This window comes from Xylocopa sonorina, chromosome 3, assembly GCF_050948175.1.
Source record: "Xylocopa sonorina isolate GNS202 chromosome 3, iyXylSono1_principal, whole genome shotgun sequence".
Classification (NCBI taxonomy): Eukaryota; Metazoa; Arthropoda; class Insecta; order Hymenoptera; family Apidae; genus Xylocopa; species Xylocopa sonorina.
The window spans coordinates 4017060-4037719 of NC_135195.1; the positions used below are offsets into that span (position 1 = coordinate 4017060).

The 20660-nt window shown below is 41.1% G+C and overlaps 2 protein-coding genes across 2 annotated transcripts in view; both read right to left on the reverse strand.

Annotated features, from left to right (window-relative positions):
* LOC143422531 (leucine-rich repeat, immunoglobulin-like domain and transmembrane domain-containing protein 2) overlaps positions 1 to 20660 on the reverse strand; it is a 238939-nt gene that overhangs the window by 133276 nt on the left and 85003 nt on the right. The gene's annotated exons all lie outside the window — the stretch shown is intronic.
* LOC143433458 (arginine kinase) lies at positions 1144 to 19823 on the reverse strand. Its single transcript, XM_076910795.1, has 5 exons — positions 19604 to 19823; positions 18151 to 18434; positions 15881 to 16046; positions 5618 to 5919; positions 1144 to 1302 (listed from the first exon to the last, which is right to left on the reverse strand). Exons 1-5 carry the CDS (start codon positions 19821 to 19823, stop codon positions 1144 to 1146), a joined length of 1131 nt encoding a protein of 376 aa, XP_076766910.1.

Sequence of the window (20660 nt, forward strand, 5' to 3'; positions counted from 1 at the left end):
AGGGATTAATTTGTCTCGACTGTATTAAAGAGTGAAGAAGCTTCGAGGGAAATTACATTAGAGAATGACGGTTCGAAAGTGTAATCGACTTGGACACGTCGATGCTGGGTTTTAAAGCATTCGAAGCAGTTTCTTCCGGCCCATCGATAAAAGTCAAGCTGCAGGTGTGTTGATAAAGCATTACATAAATAATCGCCGCTCTCGGAGGCTCGTAACTTTAAGAAAGGATTTCCATTATTTAATATAAGGTTCGAAACTTTGTACGCCAGAATAATGGGGTAATACCGCCGGGTCAAATGTGGGTGAAACTGTTACCTTGGTCGAGCACGGAGGGCGAACAACGCACCTCGACTGTTAATTAGCTAATTATTCAGGTAATTGAAGAAAGTATCGCAAATAAAAACGTGAAACCGAAATCTGACTTTATATTCCAGCAGCGTGCACCGCGGTGCTGTAAAACAATTTCAGCAATAAATTATTTCGCGACCACCGTAACATATTTATCATCCTGATCGCGGGTGGATCAGCATAAATAAAACAAATTACTATTTTTTTACAATACCTGGATTCCAGGTGATCTACATTCTCATACTGTAGCACATTTTTTTCCAGGTCACGTCTCTTCGAAACTTTCTTCATCCCCTTTATTATATTTTTAACTGCAACATACAATTCCTTTCCGTTTGTCCGTTTAATAAAGCCTTTAAAAAATCACAATTACAATGAGATTACGCAAATCGAAATCGTTCGACGAATCGATTTAAAAGGGAACGGTAAAATCTATTTAATTATTTGAAACGATCGCAACACGTGCAACAACGGTGCCAGAACTCGATAATATAAGTTCGACTCGAAGAACAGAATGCCACAGACGTTTCGAGCATCGAAATGGACGAGCGTCGATCCGACTTGTCGATAACCACGCCACGAAACCCTCGTGTTCTTTGTTGTATTCGCGACGGAAACGTATTGGTAGCGCGCGAACGGAACATTAATCGATAACAGTTTGGATATTTCGGTTTATAAAAATGATAAAAAAAGAAAAGAAAGAAAGAAACAGGTTGGACATCGAATAGGTACCGGAAATCGATGGAACGCCGCGCTAGGTTCATGGACTTCCCCTGGACACGCGACATCACGCGACTACTGCCCCTGCAGTTGTTTCTCCTGTTTGATCAGTTCGAGCACGCCGTTCCTCATCTCGAAAACCACTTCCCTCTCGGTCAGACCCAGCCGACGTTTGTTGCTGACGTCGTAGACGCCACCCTCGCTCTCCGTGTGCTCGCCTCTGGTGCCTCTTATCTGAATATAATTGATTTTCCAAATGATTCAGTCGATCGCGTTGGATTCGACCTTGCACCCCGCATCCTTGCTCGAAAATATTGGAAGGCTTGCTGATGGATATTTTTTACGAGGTATTACTATAAGGTATAGATTATTATTATTCTCTTTTTGTTCGTTGGCAATTTTTATAATATATGTATAATGGGTTTCATAAGTTTTTCGAATTTGCAGTTGTTCGAAATTGAGTTTGTTGAAATTGTGATGTAAGAGGTTTGTGCAGTAAATATTTTGGTATAAATGTACACTGCTCGTATGAAGCTTTTAGAGACTGTATTTTTACAAAATTCCATAATGGATAAGGAAAGTACATGAATTTTAGTAATACCACTTCCACGAAGCTTTAAGCTGGACGAATTAATAAATGGCAGGTTCCAGTTGTAAAGTATTTTCCACGAGTTTCTCTCGGTTATGTTTATTGTTTAAAGCTTGCCTTCTTTTTAATAAAGTACAATGGAATTTTTTAACGTTGTTCATAAGATATTTACTTGATAATTGCTCAAACACGGTCACCAATAATTTACTGCTTACAATTAAGCAAACATTCCAACACTTTTGAATGAAACTACATATTGTTAATTGAAAATCACAGCTTTCTGTGAGGTTCAATTGTTCTACACTTTTCCAGTAGAGAAAGAAAAAGTAAGAAGGACTAAGGGTGCAAATGATTTATACGTCTAATACAGATGATCAGTGATAGCGGACTATCGTTTAATCAAGCTATCGTTATCGTTGTTACCGCTGAATGTGATAACAGCAACTTTGGTATTAGGTTTCAGCTGTAATTAATATTAACCATATTTTAGCTAGATTAGTTTATTGAACTTCTACTGCCTCCACCGCCTCCTATTGAATCACTAACAGTACACCGCTACCCCCTCGTGTCCTCGAGCGATATCTACCCCCGCCATCCCCTGCTAATAAATCTACTAAATCGATGTATCTATTCATCTAAACTTAATTCGGAATTTTAAGTGATGCTTAAATCATTTGAAATGAACATTTGCGTATCATACGCAGTTAATTGAACGCACACAACGTAACACGGTTAATTAATTGATATTCCAGTCGAATTGGCGAGTTTATCCAGCGAGTAATTATTTGTTGTTCGCAACAAAGTATTCCAACGTACGTTACGCGTGGTTGTAATCGTTTTGTTGTTGTTGTGTCATATCGTTATACGCGTAACACGAACAATTTCCCAAAAATTGCCACCTGACCTTTCTAACAACGGCACATTCGTTAAAATCACACGAACGAGCAATCGTTTTACATGGAAATAGGACAAACGCGTGTCTCGATATTCGTTCGCCAAGAAACAATTTCTATGCGACGAGACGCGTTCGAAATTGTTCTTCTTATCGAATTACATGGACAAATTGGTATCAGTAACGAGCGCCAGTGTTTCCGCGAGTTTAATTGAAAAAAGAACGAAAGGCGATAATAACAGTCGAGGAATAACAAAATGTTTGTCGTTCGTCGTTTAATTATCAGTTTTATTTGCTGCTCATTTTCGTAATAAAATCGTTCCCGTGGACGGTTCTGTTTGAAACGTTGAGCCGTTACGCTCGATGTAACATCTTTCTCGTTACAACAACAGGGAACGAGTGGAAATTCAGGGAAATTAAATCCATCGAAATGAAATCTATCAAGGGTGCGTTCGAAATTCCTGACTTCGCCGGATAATTAACGCGCAAACAATTAATTATACATTCCCCGAGCGCGGCCGCGCCATTTCTCAAGTTGGGGAACGAAAATTTCGTAATCCACGGTTCAATTACCGTTTCAAGCGCGAACGGAGGGTGGACATTTTGTTTTTCGACTCTGCTCGAGCCACACTTTGCAAACGTGAGGAAACATCGCAAGAAGATATCGATAATTTTCAAAATATCAACGAAGAACGCGAATGCAACTCGATGGATGTTCTTAATCACAGACAACAGCGATAATTCGTTTGCAAATTATTACACTCATGGGAGATAAGCTGTATACAATTAATTAAGCAACGTTCGTTACTCTGAATACGTACTTTTGAAATCATAAATCTTGATTTAAACGCATGCATTGTTAATTAAGATTGTTTGAAGCCAATTCAGGAGAAAGACTTGAATTATATGTTTAATACGATACTTTAATTCTTCTTAACGATAAAATCGTTTGTTATATTGATATATTTTAATCTGTTAGACACTACAAGCCATTATGATGACTTAATAATTATAAATAATTTTTTTTAAAGAAGCATTCACTTATTTTCTTGCTTAAAGTCACTGTGCCTATATTCTGCTATGTGCACACTGATTATCGCCATTATTTACTAGCAAAACTGAATAATGTAACCCGATTAAATATTTAAATTAATCCAAAGAACTAAGCGTTGCATTACTGTAATCGAAACCACCATACGAGACGATTGCATTAAAACTTTAAGTCGAACTTGTATCGCGGCTCGAAAGCAACGCGCGGATGGCTAAAACTGCCCGCCATTTTTTTTCTCGATACTCTCTGTAAAAAGTGTCACGCATATTTTGTCACTTTTAATCGCGACACGGTTAACTGCGCGACATGACAGTGGAATTGAATAAAATCGGTCTGGCACCGACGACAAACCGAGGGGACACGTGAAACGAGAAAACTGGATAGACAAATAAAAATTGAACGAGGGGAACAGGGGGCGGCGAGGGTGGATAAGTTCGCAGCCAGGCTGGTAACAAGTGAAATTGTATATTTTTACGTTTCGTAGGCTCGACGACGGCTTAAATAATCCTCCACCCCTATTCAAGCGGAATATTCATAGTCAGCTGTTTATACGTCCAGCGTTTCGTAACTACAGTTTACGTTTTACACCTGGGATTTGTATTATAAGCATCATCGCGGCGTTCGGTCAATAACGCGAAGGATATAAATAATTCCCAGCGAACGATTAATATTGATTCCACCGGCGGTACTTGTTGCGTTTCGTTTCATTAGCGTTTCAACGGCGTATAACATTCGACCGCAGCAATTATGCGAGGACGCCAAATTATTTCTCCATTTATATGTACGTAGGTGTGTACCCTCGCGATTTAATGGTTTCAGCTCGACGCGGAATCGGCCGATCCCCGATCAACTTTTCCCGATCCCCTTTCATATTTAAATCAAATTCGTTGGAAAGCTTCGAAATTCTTTGAAATTCCGTTAAAAATTACCATTGGTTACTTTTTCACATGTACATGGAATTTATTATTAAGCTCAATTTATAGCATATTGAATGATCATTTTTTAAGGTATATTCGCTGTGAACTTCTTTCATTTTGTATAAAAACGAAATTGATTATGGAATTTGGAAACAAGATGCGTAAAAGTTGCATTTCAGATTTTCAATCTTGTTTTCCTTGAAAACAGGGAAAAGAAGCTTCTAGAGCTTCGAGTTTGTTATTCTTAGTTCCCGTTTCGCTCTCGAAGCACTTTTATATATGTGCGCGTAATTTATTATTAAGCTCAATTTATAGCATATTGAATGATCATTTTTTAAGGTATATTCGCTGTGAACTTCTTTCATTTTGTATAAAAATGAAAGAATTGATTAAAAAATTTGGAAACAAGATGCGTAAAAGTTGCGTTTTAAATTTTCAATCTTATTTTCCTTGAAAACAGGGAAAAGAAGCTTCTAGAGCTTCGAGTTTGTTATTCTTAGTTCCCGTTTCGCTTTAGCTCTCGAAGCTACCAGTTTCGTTTAAACCCACTCTAACCAAATAAGCTAACAATCCGTAGTACGACGTAAAATATATTTAAACGACTAGATAAAAGACACAAACTCAACTGAGTCACGCAAAATCGAAATTGAACAATAATCACGTAACATTTCAAATAAAGACAAGACAACCAACACAAACGTACACTTAAATAATCTGTAAAATTCCAAATAGTTGCTAATAACCCAATTGAACTAACGCAACATTAAAAATATAAAGAAAAAGAAGAGAAAGAGAATTTCAAAACCCACTAAAAACGTATTTAACAATTCTGAAATACAAGAATCCACGAATTGGCCTGATTTTCGCGAACAACCCTTTATTCTTTGCTCGCGAAAAATTGCATGAAAAAAAACACGGTGTCAACCTTCAATAAGGCAATAAGAAAAAGTTAATCTCAGGGTTTCACGTTCTATTACGAGGAAGGGATTCTCTACTAATAAAATCGCGGGGATCCTATCGGTTCGAGAGGAGTCGAGGCTCATCAACGATCGCCTGGAATAAGAGAGCAGAGGGAAAGGGTGGGTGATTTCGTTTCTTACTTGAAGATTGTACATGCCAGCGATTTCTTGGAACCTCGCATAATCCTCGCTCAATTTGGGGAAGCGGGCGTGAACGGACGCCCTGATGGTGGTTCCCAGGTTGGTCGGGCAGAAGGTGAGGAAGCCGAGTCGTCGGTGCCGAGAGAATCGCAGCTCCTTCCCGACTTCGGTAACCGCTTTAACAAGCCTCGAGTAAACGGACGACAGGTTACCACCCTTCTCCATCGATATCAGACGCGTGTGATCCTCTTCGTTGCACCAGACGAGGAAACTTTTCGCCTCGTTAAAAAATATCCCTCTGCCTGGAAACCCAACAGGCGAGACCGCGTGAGAGGTGAACGAAAAGGGGCGCGCTCACCCTCTACGTTCCATGTATCTCGAAAACGAACGCGTGCACGTTAATTTCCAGAGGCCACGTGAATTTTTTACGCGATACTAACCTTTTAATTTCGTTGATCAAAGTCTGAAGAAAATTATCATTGTATTCAGAAAGTAAGAAATTAATTTGTTAAACGTTTAAATGATTTTCGGAAATTTAAAGAAAATATTTTGTTCATTAAGGATCTTCGACGTGAATCAATTCGTTTCAGCTAGTTTTAAGAAATGAAACGTTCGATCAGCACCAGCCGACTCCCGCCCACGTAAATCTGTCCGAGGGACATCCGCGTTCAGCCTGTGCACTTTGCCCTTTTTCTGTTTACCATCCCTGCATGATGCACGGCGAGTAAATCCTGTGTCGATTTAAAGATAATCGAAAATGCCGCGGTTACTGTGTACCGTGTTACGTTTCCATTTGCCCCGGGGTAACGCGGAATTGAATTATTAATGTTTCCATACCGGGGTGGGACGCGCACGCGAGCGCGTCCGCGAGGAACGGAAACGGCGAGACAAAGGAACTGGCTCGGAGAATGGAAAATTTTCTTTCGTGCCGAACCTTTATCCGGGGGTCTTACGATCCGCTGTTTCAAATGGAAATTCGATACGAACGCCGTCAACTATAAAGTTCAGGCCCCGTTTCCTCTGCCCCTTTCAGTCGTGAGCACCTAATGATTTCCAAAGTTTATCCCCAAGGTGCCGTTTTCAAATGGGCCAATATCCCACTTTCTCCATTCGTCTTAATATACGAATGAAACTTTCAATTCAATGTTGATCTCAAAATCGCTACAAAAAGGGATCCATCGTACAATTTAAAATTTTTTAATTTTGAATTTTCATCGAGCTTCTTGTTAAAATCGAAACGTTGACAGCACGAGGAGCAATACGAAGAATTATTGATTCTTATCGATTCTTACGTTCTGTTTTATTCCATGAGCAGCTAGTAAGAATAGTCTAAAATGTTTCTTTGACTTTGTTTAACATTCAAAAAATTCTGTTTCGTCACTCGCTTCCATGTTCGTTTAATCGATAGTAGCTTCGTCTCGAACGGTGTTAAGAGTTAAATAAAATTAGTATCGTAACATTTGAAAGTAACGAGCCAAAGGTTGCCTCGTTATTCCCTATTTGCCGCAGCGGCGGTCAGCAAAGGAAAAGTCCATCGAATTTTCTAAATACAGAGGCTGAACCTTTGCTTTGACACGCTGCAAATCGGCCGCACACCGGCAAGGTCAGCTTCTTGCGTTAGCCCCTTGAACTGTCAACCTTAAGGCGGCAGAACTTAGCTCGAGACGCGAATTACATGCATGAAATGCCATTCATTTCCCAGCGTAATTAAACTATAATTATATCGCGCGCTCTTGAAACAGCTAGCGAGAATGGAGGTGGGTAATTTAATACTGTGACTCGGAAAGGGGTGCTCGAATAGAAACCTGGAAGAAACTAACCCCTTGCTATTTCTTTTAATCAACGACACAATCTCACGTGTGATTGCTAATTAAAATGGCAAACATTGTCCGCTGACACGAGACTACAAGCATTCCCTACGACCATCGAATGTAAGCGTGCTGAATCCATGGATAACGATTTCTGTGTTAACACCCCATGTAAAGTATACGCATATGTTGAACGTTCCATTTAAATCGTTTGAAATTCTTAGAGAACGAAGTAGGCGAGCAAATCTGTAACGTAAACTCTTTACAGATTTTTATTATTTTGTTGTATCGTGGATCTTAAATTCTGTTGTATGACCAACTCTCTGATAACATCGAGAACGCAATATAAAGTCCTCAAGACTCACCCTACTATAAACAGCTTAATCATAGTTCCCAAATTCCAACTCTTCACCCTCCAGTACCCACTTATCTTGTCCTCTACCTGTCTGCCAACCTTACTACCTCCACTTACTCACCCTCAATCGTACAAATACTAAGTAGTATTCGCTATTGTTCTCAAATTACTGTAACCACTACTAGCTTGCGAAAACAGTGCCAAAATAAAACGTCTAGAGTAAAATATATACGCGTTGCAATTGATCCCTTCGACTGTGGTAAACCTGAAATCCAACAGTCTACATCCTTTTTGTAAGAAATATTGGATAGCAGGGTGGACGAGCGACCGAGGAGAGCCAATGTGCATTTTCTCACCGCATCGCCCCTCTGTGGGACCTAGCCTAAACATTTGGATGGAGCATGACATTGGAGGTGTCCTCGAGGCTAATACGAACCGAAGAAGGCATTATTGAGCGAACCCTCGAGTTGAGAACAAGTTGAGTAAAGTATTCCAGCACGTCTACGTATTGTTTAGCCACCACTGCAATCAGTTTGCTACTCGTTACTCTTTCTTGACAATTATGATCTTGGTATTATTTTGAAAATTGTAAAATATACGCAAGAAGCAAAATTATTTATAAAAAGGGATGATACATATGTCAAGTTCTTAATGTATCGACGAAAACACGAGTTTCGAGTTAAAATCTCCGATTGGAAACATTTTTACTAAGAAGCATTAACTAGACGAGGGGTAGTATGGTTCGCTCAGAATACGATTCTTTGTATAAACGAACCATCGAAGGGGACAAAAATATATTCAACGAATGACGGTGGCCATTTGCGAATAACAAGCACGGATGTCCAGTAACGAGAGCTATCTATTATTATTTTCGATCAAAGGAACAAAAGATACGGTTATCCGTGTGACAGGCATCGAAACGGGGGAAGTGAAACGTTCGATCGTGTTCAGTCGAAACGGTGGAAAAAAATACTTAAGGTAAGGTAATTGGTGGCGAGAAATTCCAGATCTCCTCTTTTGATTATAATCACTCTCGAGTTTTATCAGTACAGAGATAGAGAGAGAGAGGGAGAGAAAATACGATTTGATCGAGCGATTAACGCGACTATCGTAGAAAATGATGGTAACACGGTTCGAAGTTGTTGAAATCGTCGCGTTCACGAGGTATGACAGTTTAATTCGCGGAACAGCTTGTCACCAGCTTGTCTATATCGATTCGGTTGTAATCACGGTTGTAACCGTGTTTGTACACGTCTCGAATAACGCGCGCGTAAATCGCTGGTCTGTACAATTATTTGTTAGTTAACTATTGTGAAAACAACAAAGATCTGCGTGCGAACGCCGGCACGTGAACCATAATGGCGGCCAGCCGTAATGCGGTCCCCACGAACCCGACTTCCTAGTCGAAAAATCGATTACCATTCAACCGACTCGGTCCACCCCGTCATTTCTGCCTTCCCTCGGAATTAAAGAACGCGCGACGAGGGACGAGGATTTTCTGATATCGCTGATATCAACCGTACCATGATAAAGGAACTTAATGGTATTCTGGAGAACGAGCTCCAGAGCTGTTTCCGGAAATGGAACGCTGTCGAACTGGCTATGCAGATGCGCCAGGGATTTACTGCAAATTAATGAACAATTCTAAATGCATATTTTTTCTGAAATAGTTCCTTTTGAAACGTCCAAGAACTTTTCTAATATATTTCTTCAACCCTTTACGAGACGTGGTTCGAGAAATCCATACCTTTTATACCAATTGGTTGACGCTATTGCAAGTTACTTTTAAAAATTATTAATAAATCCTTTCACATTTTATTCTAAGTTAATACATTTCTGTCGAACGAAATTATTATACGAAAATTAATATACTCTGTGCAGTTATTAAAATTGAAAGCGGACAGGTCAGCGACTTGTGAAGTTCACTTGAGAAGGATGCTGTTATTTAATATCGACAGAGGAAGGTAAAGATTTACTACTCGTCCCGCGTAATGGTTTATGACAGCGTAATCAGCAATTACGAGAAGACAGAACGCGGTTAGAACGCAATAATTTACGTTGGCGACGAGTGCACGCGATTAGAGGGAGAGAGCCTCTTTAATAAGCTTTGAAAACCCCCTTCGAAAGGCCGAGTCCTCCCTTGTACATGCCCTAATCTCTTTCATATCCCTTAACCCTTTTGAGCCGTTTAATCTCGCCAGTAAAGAGATTTCCCAAGGCCATCGTGATGAAAATCGCTAATGCAAATTCAGTTAATCATGGGGACCCTTAGCCGACTTCCCGGCGAACTACGAACCGCGGAGCGCCCATTCCTCGGCTGCATACTCGATTTTGTGGTCCGATTCGGACCAGCTAAATATCATCTTTAATCATCGCGAACGAAAAGTCGCCGCGAAATTCCCGCGGTTGATATCAATTAAATTTGACTTGCGAATCCCCGCGGAAGTTCCAAAGCCTCGAATAACATCCGTTAATGACAGCGCCTCGTTATTAAGGAATGTATATACGTACATATATCCTTTGAAATTTTTAATTAAATCCCAAGAGCTTTCGTATCCAAAAGCGGAGACGGATTTTAATTTAATTTACATAAACGAACCTCGAAGTTGAACAACGTGAATTCTGCGATGAAGTGGAAGAGCGTTTTATTAAAATTTCAAGGGAACCGTATTGATGAACCAATGGAAATAAACTCGATGAGTAATGCGAACTGTGTCGCTTCGTTTCGGGATTTGTGTGTGTATAAGAAAGGAGGGAAGGACTGCTAATGGACACTTATCGGTAATGGTTATCAAAATGGCAGAGTTGTGCCCTAGACTCGTTGATATTAGGGACAGAAATTTTATTGTATGGAAACGAAGGCGGAAACGAGTACTTTTGGAAATTGTATTGTGTTTGTTAAAGTAATTGTCCCTCGTATTTTTGGTTCTATGACGGAAAATAGGTCTTGAGAATGGCGGTTATTTTGGTGTACGAACATTGAAGTTATTTGTTGCGATATTTAATTGAACGAAACCAAACGCTTCTTAGTTTAGATGCAGCACGATCTGGATAAATATCGCGCGTCGACGTTTGTATGAACGGGGACATCGATCACCTCCATATTTAGCGGACGATTAGTGAATCTGTGTGCTACAATTTCAGTCGTGAAAAAATCTGGCATCGTTCACGCGTCTTTGAAAGATGGCCGTAAAAAAAGTGTCTCTTTACCCAGATTCGCGTCGAGCGCGTAACTTTTTACGCCATTTAAATCAAAACAAACATGGCGCAATTGCGCGAGAATTCGTTGAAAAATTAGAACTTTTTCACAGGAACTCGCGGGAAAGATTCAGCGCATTTTTCCTTTTTTTTTACAAAATAGCGGCTCGCAATTTTCGCCAGTTTTCAGGTAGGAGAACCCTCTAACCGATTTTTTGCCGTATTTCTGACTCAACGTTCGAAATATCTTTTCAGATAATTACGCTTAGCCGAATATACGAACGAAACGGTAGCAGCCAGCGATCATATTTCCACTGTAATACAAAAGTAAAAATTTCATATATTCCGCAACTATATCTCTGGTGTGTTAACCGACGAAAAATCGAACGGAAGTTCAAACCGTCGTAAAGTCTGGAAAGGATATTCCGATACAAATGTAGCGACTTGTACCACGTATGTATCAGCAAATATGTAAATTATTCAGAAACTTTCCGTCCTGCATCTCAAGCCAAGCAAATTCGCACCCTGTCCTCCGCGTCTGACCAATGCAACCCCGCACGCGCGCCCCTTAACGCGTAACTTAATCAAATCTGAATGTTTTCTCGCGCCGACTGCAAACGGACCTAAGAATACAAATAACAATCGGACCCCCTCGTAACGTGTTTTTACACCAAACTCAATATCAGAAATAATAAACCTGTTCCTCGATAATATTATTCTTAACATTCGAGCACAACGATTCGTTATTTTTACGACCCGCAAACTCCACGATAGTGGTTCTAATGCAGGTTGCGATGAGTACACTCGAAATACGCTTTACCGTCATACAGTTTTTGTAACAAATACACTTTGACTCTGCGATGCTGAAGTTGCGGAGGATACCATAAACTGTTTCATACTTCAACTATAAAAATAGATAGAAGTGGAGTTAAGCACCGTATAAATAGTAAATAAAATAGCTTTGCAAGAATAGAAGGAGAAAGAATGGGGAATATTGTATTCCATTCTAGTGTTCCAAGGTTAATAAAGTTTTAGTGACAAAACCGGGAATAAAATTTCCAATAGCGCCGTCGTAAAAGGAAACTGGCGAGAGACATAAATTTTACAAACACTCGTGTTAGAAGAATATTGAAAAACATTTGTGTCCCGGTGTAAAAGCGACTGGATAAACAAATGAAACGAATAATTCCTGTTCTATGGAGTAGCGAACTTTGTAAACGTTGGAATATTTATAAAAACGAGAGAGGACGATCAAGAATGCCCAGAGTTTGAAGAGCAATTTCGCTGTGTTTTCACGATTTAGGCGTTGAAATGATTAACGATGAACGTCTCGGGGAAAAAATTACTTCTTCGGTGGAAAAGGATGCGAAGAATGCCTTTACATACAATTTATATCAAATCCATAAAGATGTTGAGTGGAAGAACGTAGCATACAAATGATAAATGGAAAACGTAGAAATTAACAGATTCGTACTTCCTACTTTTATTGAAAGTTTTTCTTTCTGTTGCTATGTATAGTATACTCTATCTCGTATATAATAACAGAATGAGGTTGGTCTACTAGAATTTAAAAAAATTATTTACTGACATATAAAATTTTTATCTCCAATGAGACGTATAATTCTCTTGCGAATATTAAAAAAAAAATTGATATTTTTAAGGAAGTACATATTCTGTGACCACTGCTAAAATTTAGTAACAAACTTATCTAAGCTAATAATAATTACCACCGATAATATGAAATTTTGGTGAAACCACTGAGCGTTGCAACTCTTTGAACGAAGATTGTCGCTTCGATTCCGCATATTTCGCAGTTTATCTTTTAAAACGATCACTTTTAATGCTTCCAGAGGGTAATTGATCGCGACTGAAGCGGAAGAGCCAGTCGACCGTTTTTCCACGGGCAAGAGAATCACGGTGAAAATCAACAAACAACCGAACCGGTCGTGACACTCGTCAGGCGGCCATTTTGCTAACTTGTCCGCCGTCGAGTTCCCTCTAATCCCAGAAAGTTCCGGCTTAATCTTCGTTTAAACTTGAACCGCCCAATTCCAAGCGTTCGGCTTACCGTGGATTAATGTTTTCAAACGAGCTGAACGAACTTCCGGCATTGTAATTGAATGTTTTACGCGAGCTGCGACGATCCTTAAACCGAAGCCTGAGTGGCGTTGGTAATTCGCCGCGAAAAATCAATTAAACGATCATGGCCCGCTATACAAAGTAGCCTGTGGACCTTATTGCGGAATAAAGTTGCGTTCCTTAACACTCCTCGCGTAATTTAAACTTGCCACAGTTTCTTCACCATCGATGCGTCGAATTAGTCTACTTCTTGTCGTCTACCAGATAGACAACTTCATTGAACGCGACGACACTTCTCGCCATGGGGATTTTCAAAGTCTAACAATATCTTGTCGAAATAAATGTAATCGATAAATGAAATACGATTTTCTTTTATCACTTTAGATATTATGATATTACTTCTCGCTATGAGAAAGTCTCCATTGTGGAACGAAACGACTACATTATTGAACAAAAGTTAATTCCCTGATTGATAGATTCAAAGTAAGGAAGAGTGGAGTGATAATCGAGTAACAGTAATTTTCTAATGTTATAGGTGAAAAAACAAGGGGACTTAGAGGCTTTAAGGCCCACATGTTCGACAGCTGTGTCGATTAGTACGGTCACTAGGTTTATGATGCGGATGTGACCTGTCGTAAAGTGAGCAAAAAACTGAGCCCAAATGAAGCGGTCATTATAAACCTTGTCAGTGTAGCGGAAGCAAAAAATCTTGTCAGTGTAGTGAAATCACCCTGAATAAGAAAGGAAAGCGGATGGTGAATATTTTTGGAAAGTGCATGATTGACGGAGAAAGAAAACGTCTATCGACTCGTGAAAGATTAAAAACAGAATGCGCGAAGAGTTAGAGTTACATTTGAATAATAGGAAACCGTGTAACGATCAGGAGAACGTTAGAATAGAGCAATTTTTAATTAGTAACTGGGTCTTCTTTTAAATTTCTTACTACTTCTCCTGATCCTGTAGACGCCAAAATTATCGATCATCCCTACAGTATTGAATTCAGCAAAGTACTAAAAAATAGTTCAGTTAGATGCAAGTGATTGTTAAGTTCCACAATTGCAGTCGAGATTTTTTCTCACCGAAATAGAAAGCTGCGGATAATACTTTGCTCTCAGTTTTGCCATACCCTCCCGATTCTACGCTACTGATGTTGTTTTAATGGAATAGTTTTGGTACGCTTAAGCTTATTTGTGCGATGCGGTTGTTGGATAATCCCGGTCAGACGCAATGCCCACCGAGTGAGCGGTGTTTCCTGTCAGCGGCTTTGGGACGAGTTTTTCGATCAAGTTCGTTCGCGTTTTCCATTAAAATGTGGACAAACTTTCCACTTTTCTATTTTCGTTTCCTTTTTCAGTTCGTTGATTCTTCTAATCGTAAGTTTACCTCAGTTTATACGTTGCTTTTAATGTTTTCCACGCACGTGTGCCAATCTTTCTAAAATATTATAAAAATGGTACCAATCTTTCTCCATCTCGATTATCACAGTACTTAGAAACTAAGTACTGTGTACTATTGTAACTATTGTAAACTAAATACTAAGTACTTAAATACTATTGCATTTTCTATATAGTTTCTAGAGCTATACTTTCCGCTTGATGACGTGAAATGAAGGTAATTAGAGGCAAAATGGCGGCTTTTAAAAATACCTCGAGTAATACAGATCTCGCTTTAAGTTCCTTGCCCGTCCAACACGTTACCCACGAAGTTTCTCTCTGGAGGTGGTACAATGCTCTCGTAGCTCGCTCCTTCAAGTACACATATCAATTTCGCGGATCTATTCGCAGAGTACACGGCAGGCCCCTCGGCTCGCGTCAATCAATAAATCAGCCGGTGAATTCACAATCCGTGTACTCTTATTTTCGAACCGATCTTGAGGCACGGCCTGTGCGCGCATCTGGATTCCACCCGCTCCTTTTTTCATCGCGAGGGAATATCGAACAGTCTGTTCTACGATGATTGATGATTAAACTCATTTTTAGTGGTATCTCCAGTTTTTGTATAAACCAGAAAAAGAAAAATCCCTTCGAACGAAGCTCAATGTTTTTCCACTTTGAAATGCTAAAGCTGAAACTGAAAACGTGGTGTTTGATAATAATAATCTGTTCGTAGAAGATCTTGATTCCATGTTGCTTCCAGCGATCTTTTATTCTTCAGAATGAAACCATCATTTCTGTCAAAATTTCAATCAAAATTGAACGACGTTCTGTGCTAAGGGAATGAACAGTGTGACTCGATAAACCAACCATCCTACACGAATCTACACCAATTTAAACCATCCCCTTTAATTGACCCCCCAGAGTCATCCCCGCAAACCTCAGAAACCCCGTAAAAAGACCACGAGTCTTTGAAATTCCGTCTGCGTTCTAATTAATTACGATCGAGGAACTAGACGCTCGAGCGTCTCGAAAAAGGGGGAACCAACCAGACAACGGGAGCTAATAATCGCGATGGCGTACACCCAAACCAAGGCACCAAATTTCCCCTAGCTTACGATCTAATTACCGAACAGCCACGGCGGTAGGCGCAGCTGGCGCGTGGCGTGTGCTGAAACAAAATTAAGAGTTGCGACTCGATCGAGTTCATTAATCTGCATCCAAACCGAGTCTGAACACCGTCGAGCCGTTTAGGCGAGAGGGGTGGTAGCCGCAACAAGATCCAACGGCGGCGTCGCTCTAGCCAAGCCTAGAGGGGTGGCTAAATCGTTGGAACGATAAATTTCCGAACAGTTTTAAAGGGTATCGCGATCGATCTGTTCAAGTTTGAGGAAAGTTAACGCGGAGGAAGGTACAAGGGTATGGCGCGAGGGTGGAGATCATTACTCACCGGTTGGCCAGAACCTATTCGAGTTGGCCGCCTCTAAAAATCGATCGCCCTCCTTGAACAGAAAGTGATCGTCTATCAGCCGCTGTTGCGTCTCCTTGTCCATCCCGATCAGGCTGTAATACGTCCCATTCAGCTCGCCCTCTAACGAGCTTAACGCTCGCTGGACCTGTGGAGAAACGAAGCCAGATATTTTCTATACGTATTTATACGGTAACGTCGGCGGGAATCCGGGTAGGGAGCAGTTGAAACGGTAACGAAAGAGACTCGCAGCGTAAACAGATTAGAAGAGGCATTTTTACCGCGGTTTTTCCCCTCGTTTTTTCCATCTCGCCAGGGAATTTATATACTCGCCACTGTTCAAGCCGTCCGGCCGACAACGGAGCGGATAAAACGCGATTAGAAAAAGCAATTATCCGCCTTAACGGAACCAGCGGATTTTCGAGCTAGCAGAAATCAATTAGCTACGTGCACATTGCGCGCGCCTTGATTTAACTCTTCCGACGCGCAAACGAGCCGTGCACCGTGAAGACATCGAATTTGTTCTCTCTATCTCTCACTCGCACCCGTTCCCACCCTGTCCCTATTTCTTCCTCTGTCACTCTCTTCGCTGTTGTTGGTTCTGTCTCTCCTACTCTTTTTTTTTTCTTTTTTTTTTCTCGTTCGTTGACGCGTTGACGAATTGAGCGGACTGTGCTAACTGAAGGGTTTAGTTTGTCCGCTTTTCCCCCCTGTTTGGTAAACAGAGCTATGTGAGAAATTAGTTTGAAGAGGGATCTTTTTATCGATGTTTTTGGTGCGTAAATAGGGGAATTTAATTTTGGCCGGGAGTGGATGAAAGTGGTTTGAAATTTCGCATTTCGATGCCTGACGCTCGGTGGTGGAAGTACCACAGTGGTCGTAGCCATTTATTTCCAACTTTTTTTCATTCTTTCTGTGCCTTTAAATATTCCAAAATATCGATTTAAATTTTATCCCATAGTATACCTAGTTTAAAAAAAATATTCAGTACGAATTTAAATGCCACTCCAATATTTAAAGTCTGGACAGGATGCTCTGCTTAGCATGATTGTTGTTGTTGAAAAAAGCGTTCGAAATTTCGTTATATCGTACGATGTAATCGAAGAAGGATTTCAAAGTAACTTTAAGGTATAGATTTTTAAAGTAATTATAGAATTTGAGTATGCTAAAAAGTATAGACTGCACACACGCGACAATATTTTCTAAGGAGAAACTAACATTTTCGCGTTATAAGTTCCACTTCTTTAATTATATTCGGAAACTGTATAAATTCGTATACTATGTACCAGTCTAATGATTTACATCGCTAACGAAAAGATCGAGGCGATCTTGATTTCACGGACGCAAGTACTTGGCAGAGAATTTCTTGAACGTTAGCTAGGTCATGCTGAAACGGTAAATTGGCCAGCTCGTTCTTCCTATCGTACACCACGAGACTTTCTTTCAATATTTATAATTGAGAAATTGTAACGTTGACATAGAGAAACATATTGTTAAAATTAGACAGATTTAGATCGAGCGTTCAGTTACAAATGCAGATGTCGTATATAGAATTTGTCATTCATTCGTTTCCAGGTCAATATATTCCATCTAATAGTGTTTGAATGTCGCACCACTACATAAATAAGAGACTTTCTTAGTCTTCTCTTCAATTCAATTAAAAAAGAAATACATAAAAATGTACTAAATACTTAATATCAAAATAATATAATATATTAAATATACTAAATATTTGTAGATATATTTAAAAATTATCAGCAATGGACTCATGTACGAAAGCTTAGAAAAAGTACTTATAAAAGCCACAAAAAAACGCAGCATAATTATCTCAGCAGCATCTGCGAACCACATAACGCGATACGAGAGAAAAATGCCGATCGATCCAGCAACAAAAGTATAATGCAAGGTGATTACGTTAAGCGGTTCACCCTGAACACGACCGAGGGGATCCCAGGCAACGCTTCAGCTATTTCCACCATTGTCGGTCGATCCTCGATTGTATCCGTTAATAACTTCCCTCGCGATTCCCGAAAACTCCTCGAGACACGTCGCCCGGACTCTCATTTACATTTTATCCTTTCTTCGACGTCCGCGGCGGGTGAAAAAAATCGACGGAGCGGCGGCACTCGACGAGCCGCGCACAAAACAAGAATCGAACGGCTCAACGATTCCTCTTTCAGGGAGCAGGCCGCCGTTAAAACCCGCGGATCTCCGCCGTTCATATTACAATGGACACTTCTATCCGGCCGTACCTTTAGCTCCAACTCCCTATAGTGAGCCTCAGTCATGGTGGGATTTAACGGATATCCGTCGACCGACCTGGCGCACCGGATCCTCGTCGAGATCAGAAACTGTCCCTGGGGATCGAGATCGCCCAGTTCCTCGGGTGCACCCCAGTCGAGGTCCGGATGAACGTCAGTGGCCGTGAAACCGCCATGGTACTCCTCGATCACAGGGTCGAACAACGGTGCGAACACGTCGTAAGCGTGTTGGTCTGGCGCGTAGAGGCCCACATGCGAGTCAGGGTTCTTCAAACCTGTTGCAAATAAAAACAATGTGACAGATAGAGGTTTAACAGAGTTTCGACGAGCGAGAGTAGCATATGGTGTTCTTCAGTTGGGACAAGAGTCGAGGCGAGGGTAGAGGTTATAAAAGATAGAGGCGTCGAGCGAGTAAGGCTCGCTGAGAGGAGATTTAGGAGATCCTTCATAGACGTCATGTACGTCGTTATTCGGGTCAGATGTCCTGCGGGACGTTTACGCGGGGAACGGTTAGTACCGTTTCACACAGTAGATTACCCCAACACGAGAACGGTTGATCTTTCGAGGTATGATTCCAGTGGCTGGTCGCTCTTTGCCCTCTACTCGGAGACAATCGTTCATACGTGTAGCTACACGTGGACAGGGTATACGCGAGGCAACGGGATGGGCAAGCCTTTTAAACAGTCGCTCCGTCTCGAGGTCCCGGGGTGAGTCCACTTAACAGCGGTGGTCCTAGATGTGTAATCATTTTCGAGGGTCTCATTAAGATCACGAGGATCGCATTAGCCGTGTGGGACCCCAGCTTCAGCGGCAGAAGGCACCCTTGCCTGGTGCACTCTCCGAGAACGATGTTCTCATTCTTGAAGCGATGCAACGTCGAGTCGCTAGCCACTTCCGAACTCTCCCCCTTGTCCTCTCCTACATAATTAATCCCAACGGCGTCCCATAGCCCTAAACTCGAGCACCCTGATCGGCAAGTTTCGCTCGAGAGCACCGAAACAGGAGTATTTCTTCGAGAATAACTCGACTACGTCAATCACGGGTGATTGACGTGGTAATCAACGTGTTAAATCACCAGTAATCGTCGGGCACGCGGTCTGATCATTCGTGCACCCTCTCTCTCTCTCTCTCTCTCTCTCTCTCTCTCTCTCTCTCTCTCTCTCTCTCTCTCTCTCTTTAGCAACACGCGAACTAATCCCAAGAGTCTCCGCCATAAATCATTCGCGAACAAAATAACGTCACGCTAATTGCCTTCGACGACTCCTGTAACCACGCGTCATCGCCATGCACGAAATCACACGGATGACTTTGCTCTCAGAGCGGTGTGGTAGACTCGATTCGGTCGAGATCATCAGCAGGGAATTTGATCGGATGATAATTCCGCCGGATCGCACGGTACCGTTTGTTCGAGCAAAGTGAACCGTGCAGCCTCGCCTTTACAAACCCGATTGGATCACGTCCATCAACGTGGAGCCAGCGTTGGTTAGCCGAGACTTGAGCATATCGAACACCTGCTGCGTTAAGTGTTTCTTCAGCAGCGACGCGCTATCGATCTTGGCGAACTCCGCGTAGGCCCGCTCGAGGGCCTTCACGCGCTCGTCGTCAGGACTCATAAAACCAGGCATCGTCTTCTTCTCGCAGGCGCATAGACGTTTGTCGCACATTACGTTTTGTGGTGTTCCCTCCCTTTCACGGTCTGTCTCGACGGGTCTGGATATGGTCGCGTCGAATTGTTGCCAGAGGTTGTGGGATTACGACACCGGGGTGTATCTGCGGGGGTGATACGAGTTTTATCATTCGAGTGGGCTTTAAAAATGGTAATTTAACAGGGAGAGCTTTTGTGGTATGTATAAGAAAACTTTTCGAGTATATTCCCCGTGGGATCAGGGTGAAAGTGTTTTATGTAAACACTAGGGTTGTAAGCGCTACCCTCTTCCGTTTCAAATTCACGTAGGAGGAGTCTTTGCTTTACAAATGGCAATCTTTACGCTCCTTTTCGCAAAAATCTATGCTATTCTATCGGAAATGTTAGTCGTGTAATTTTTTGTACTTCTTCACCCTTTAAGTGCGGATGTACTTTATAGACCATGTACTAAAATTATAGCCAGAGGCGGGTGTTGTATATAAATATCGTAATTTCTGCTAATATCTAATAGCAGCTCTGACCTCTGACTTATGTACGACTAAAATCGTTTAAAATAGAACATAACTTTAGTAAACAAGTAACCCTTGTACAACACGATGGATAGGTTCCTATAAAATGCGGTGTTAGACCTAAACCGTGTTGTAGAATATCGTAGTACTACAAGAAAGCTATCTGCACTTATTCTCATTTTATTTTCTTGCTGTGCTAAAAGTACCCGCAGTTAAAGGGTCAATTAGAATCAGTTACCTTTCTTATTCTTCAGACATAATAATAATCATAGAGTACTTCGTAATTTTGCTAAATTCACGCTTCTAATTGTCGATAACAGTATCATACACGTATACAATTAAGAAAA

Excerpts from the sequence above, each read along its gene's own strand:
- LOC143433458 (XM_076910795.1), bottom strand. The coding sequence starts at position 19,823 with ATGTGCGACAAACGTCTATGCGCCTGCGAGAAGAAGACGATGCCTGGT. Across the intron at positions 18,435-19,603 it reads GATGGACGTGATCCAATCGG|GTTTGAAGAACCCTGACTCG; the intron begins GTTTGTAAAGGC and ends TATTTGCAACAG. Across the intron at positions 16,047-18,150 it reads ATAGGGAGTTGGAGCTAAAG|GTCCAGCGAGCGTTAAGCTC; the intron begins GTACGGCCGGAT and ends GTTTCTCCACAG.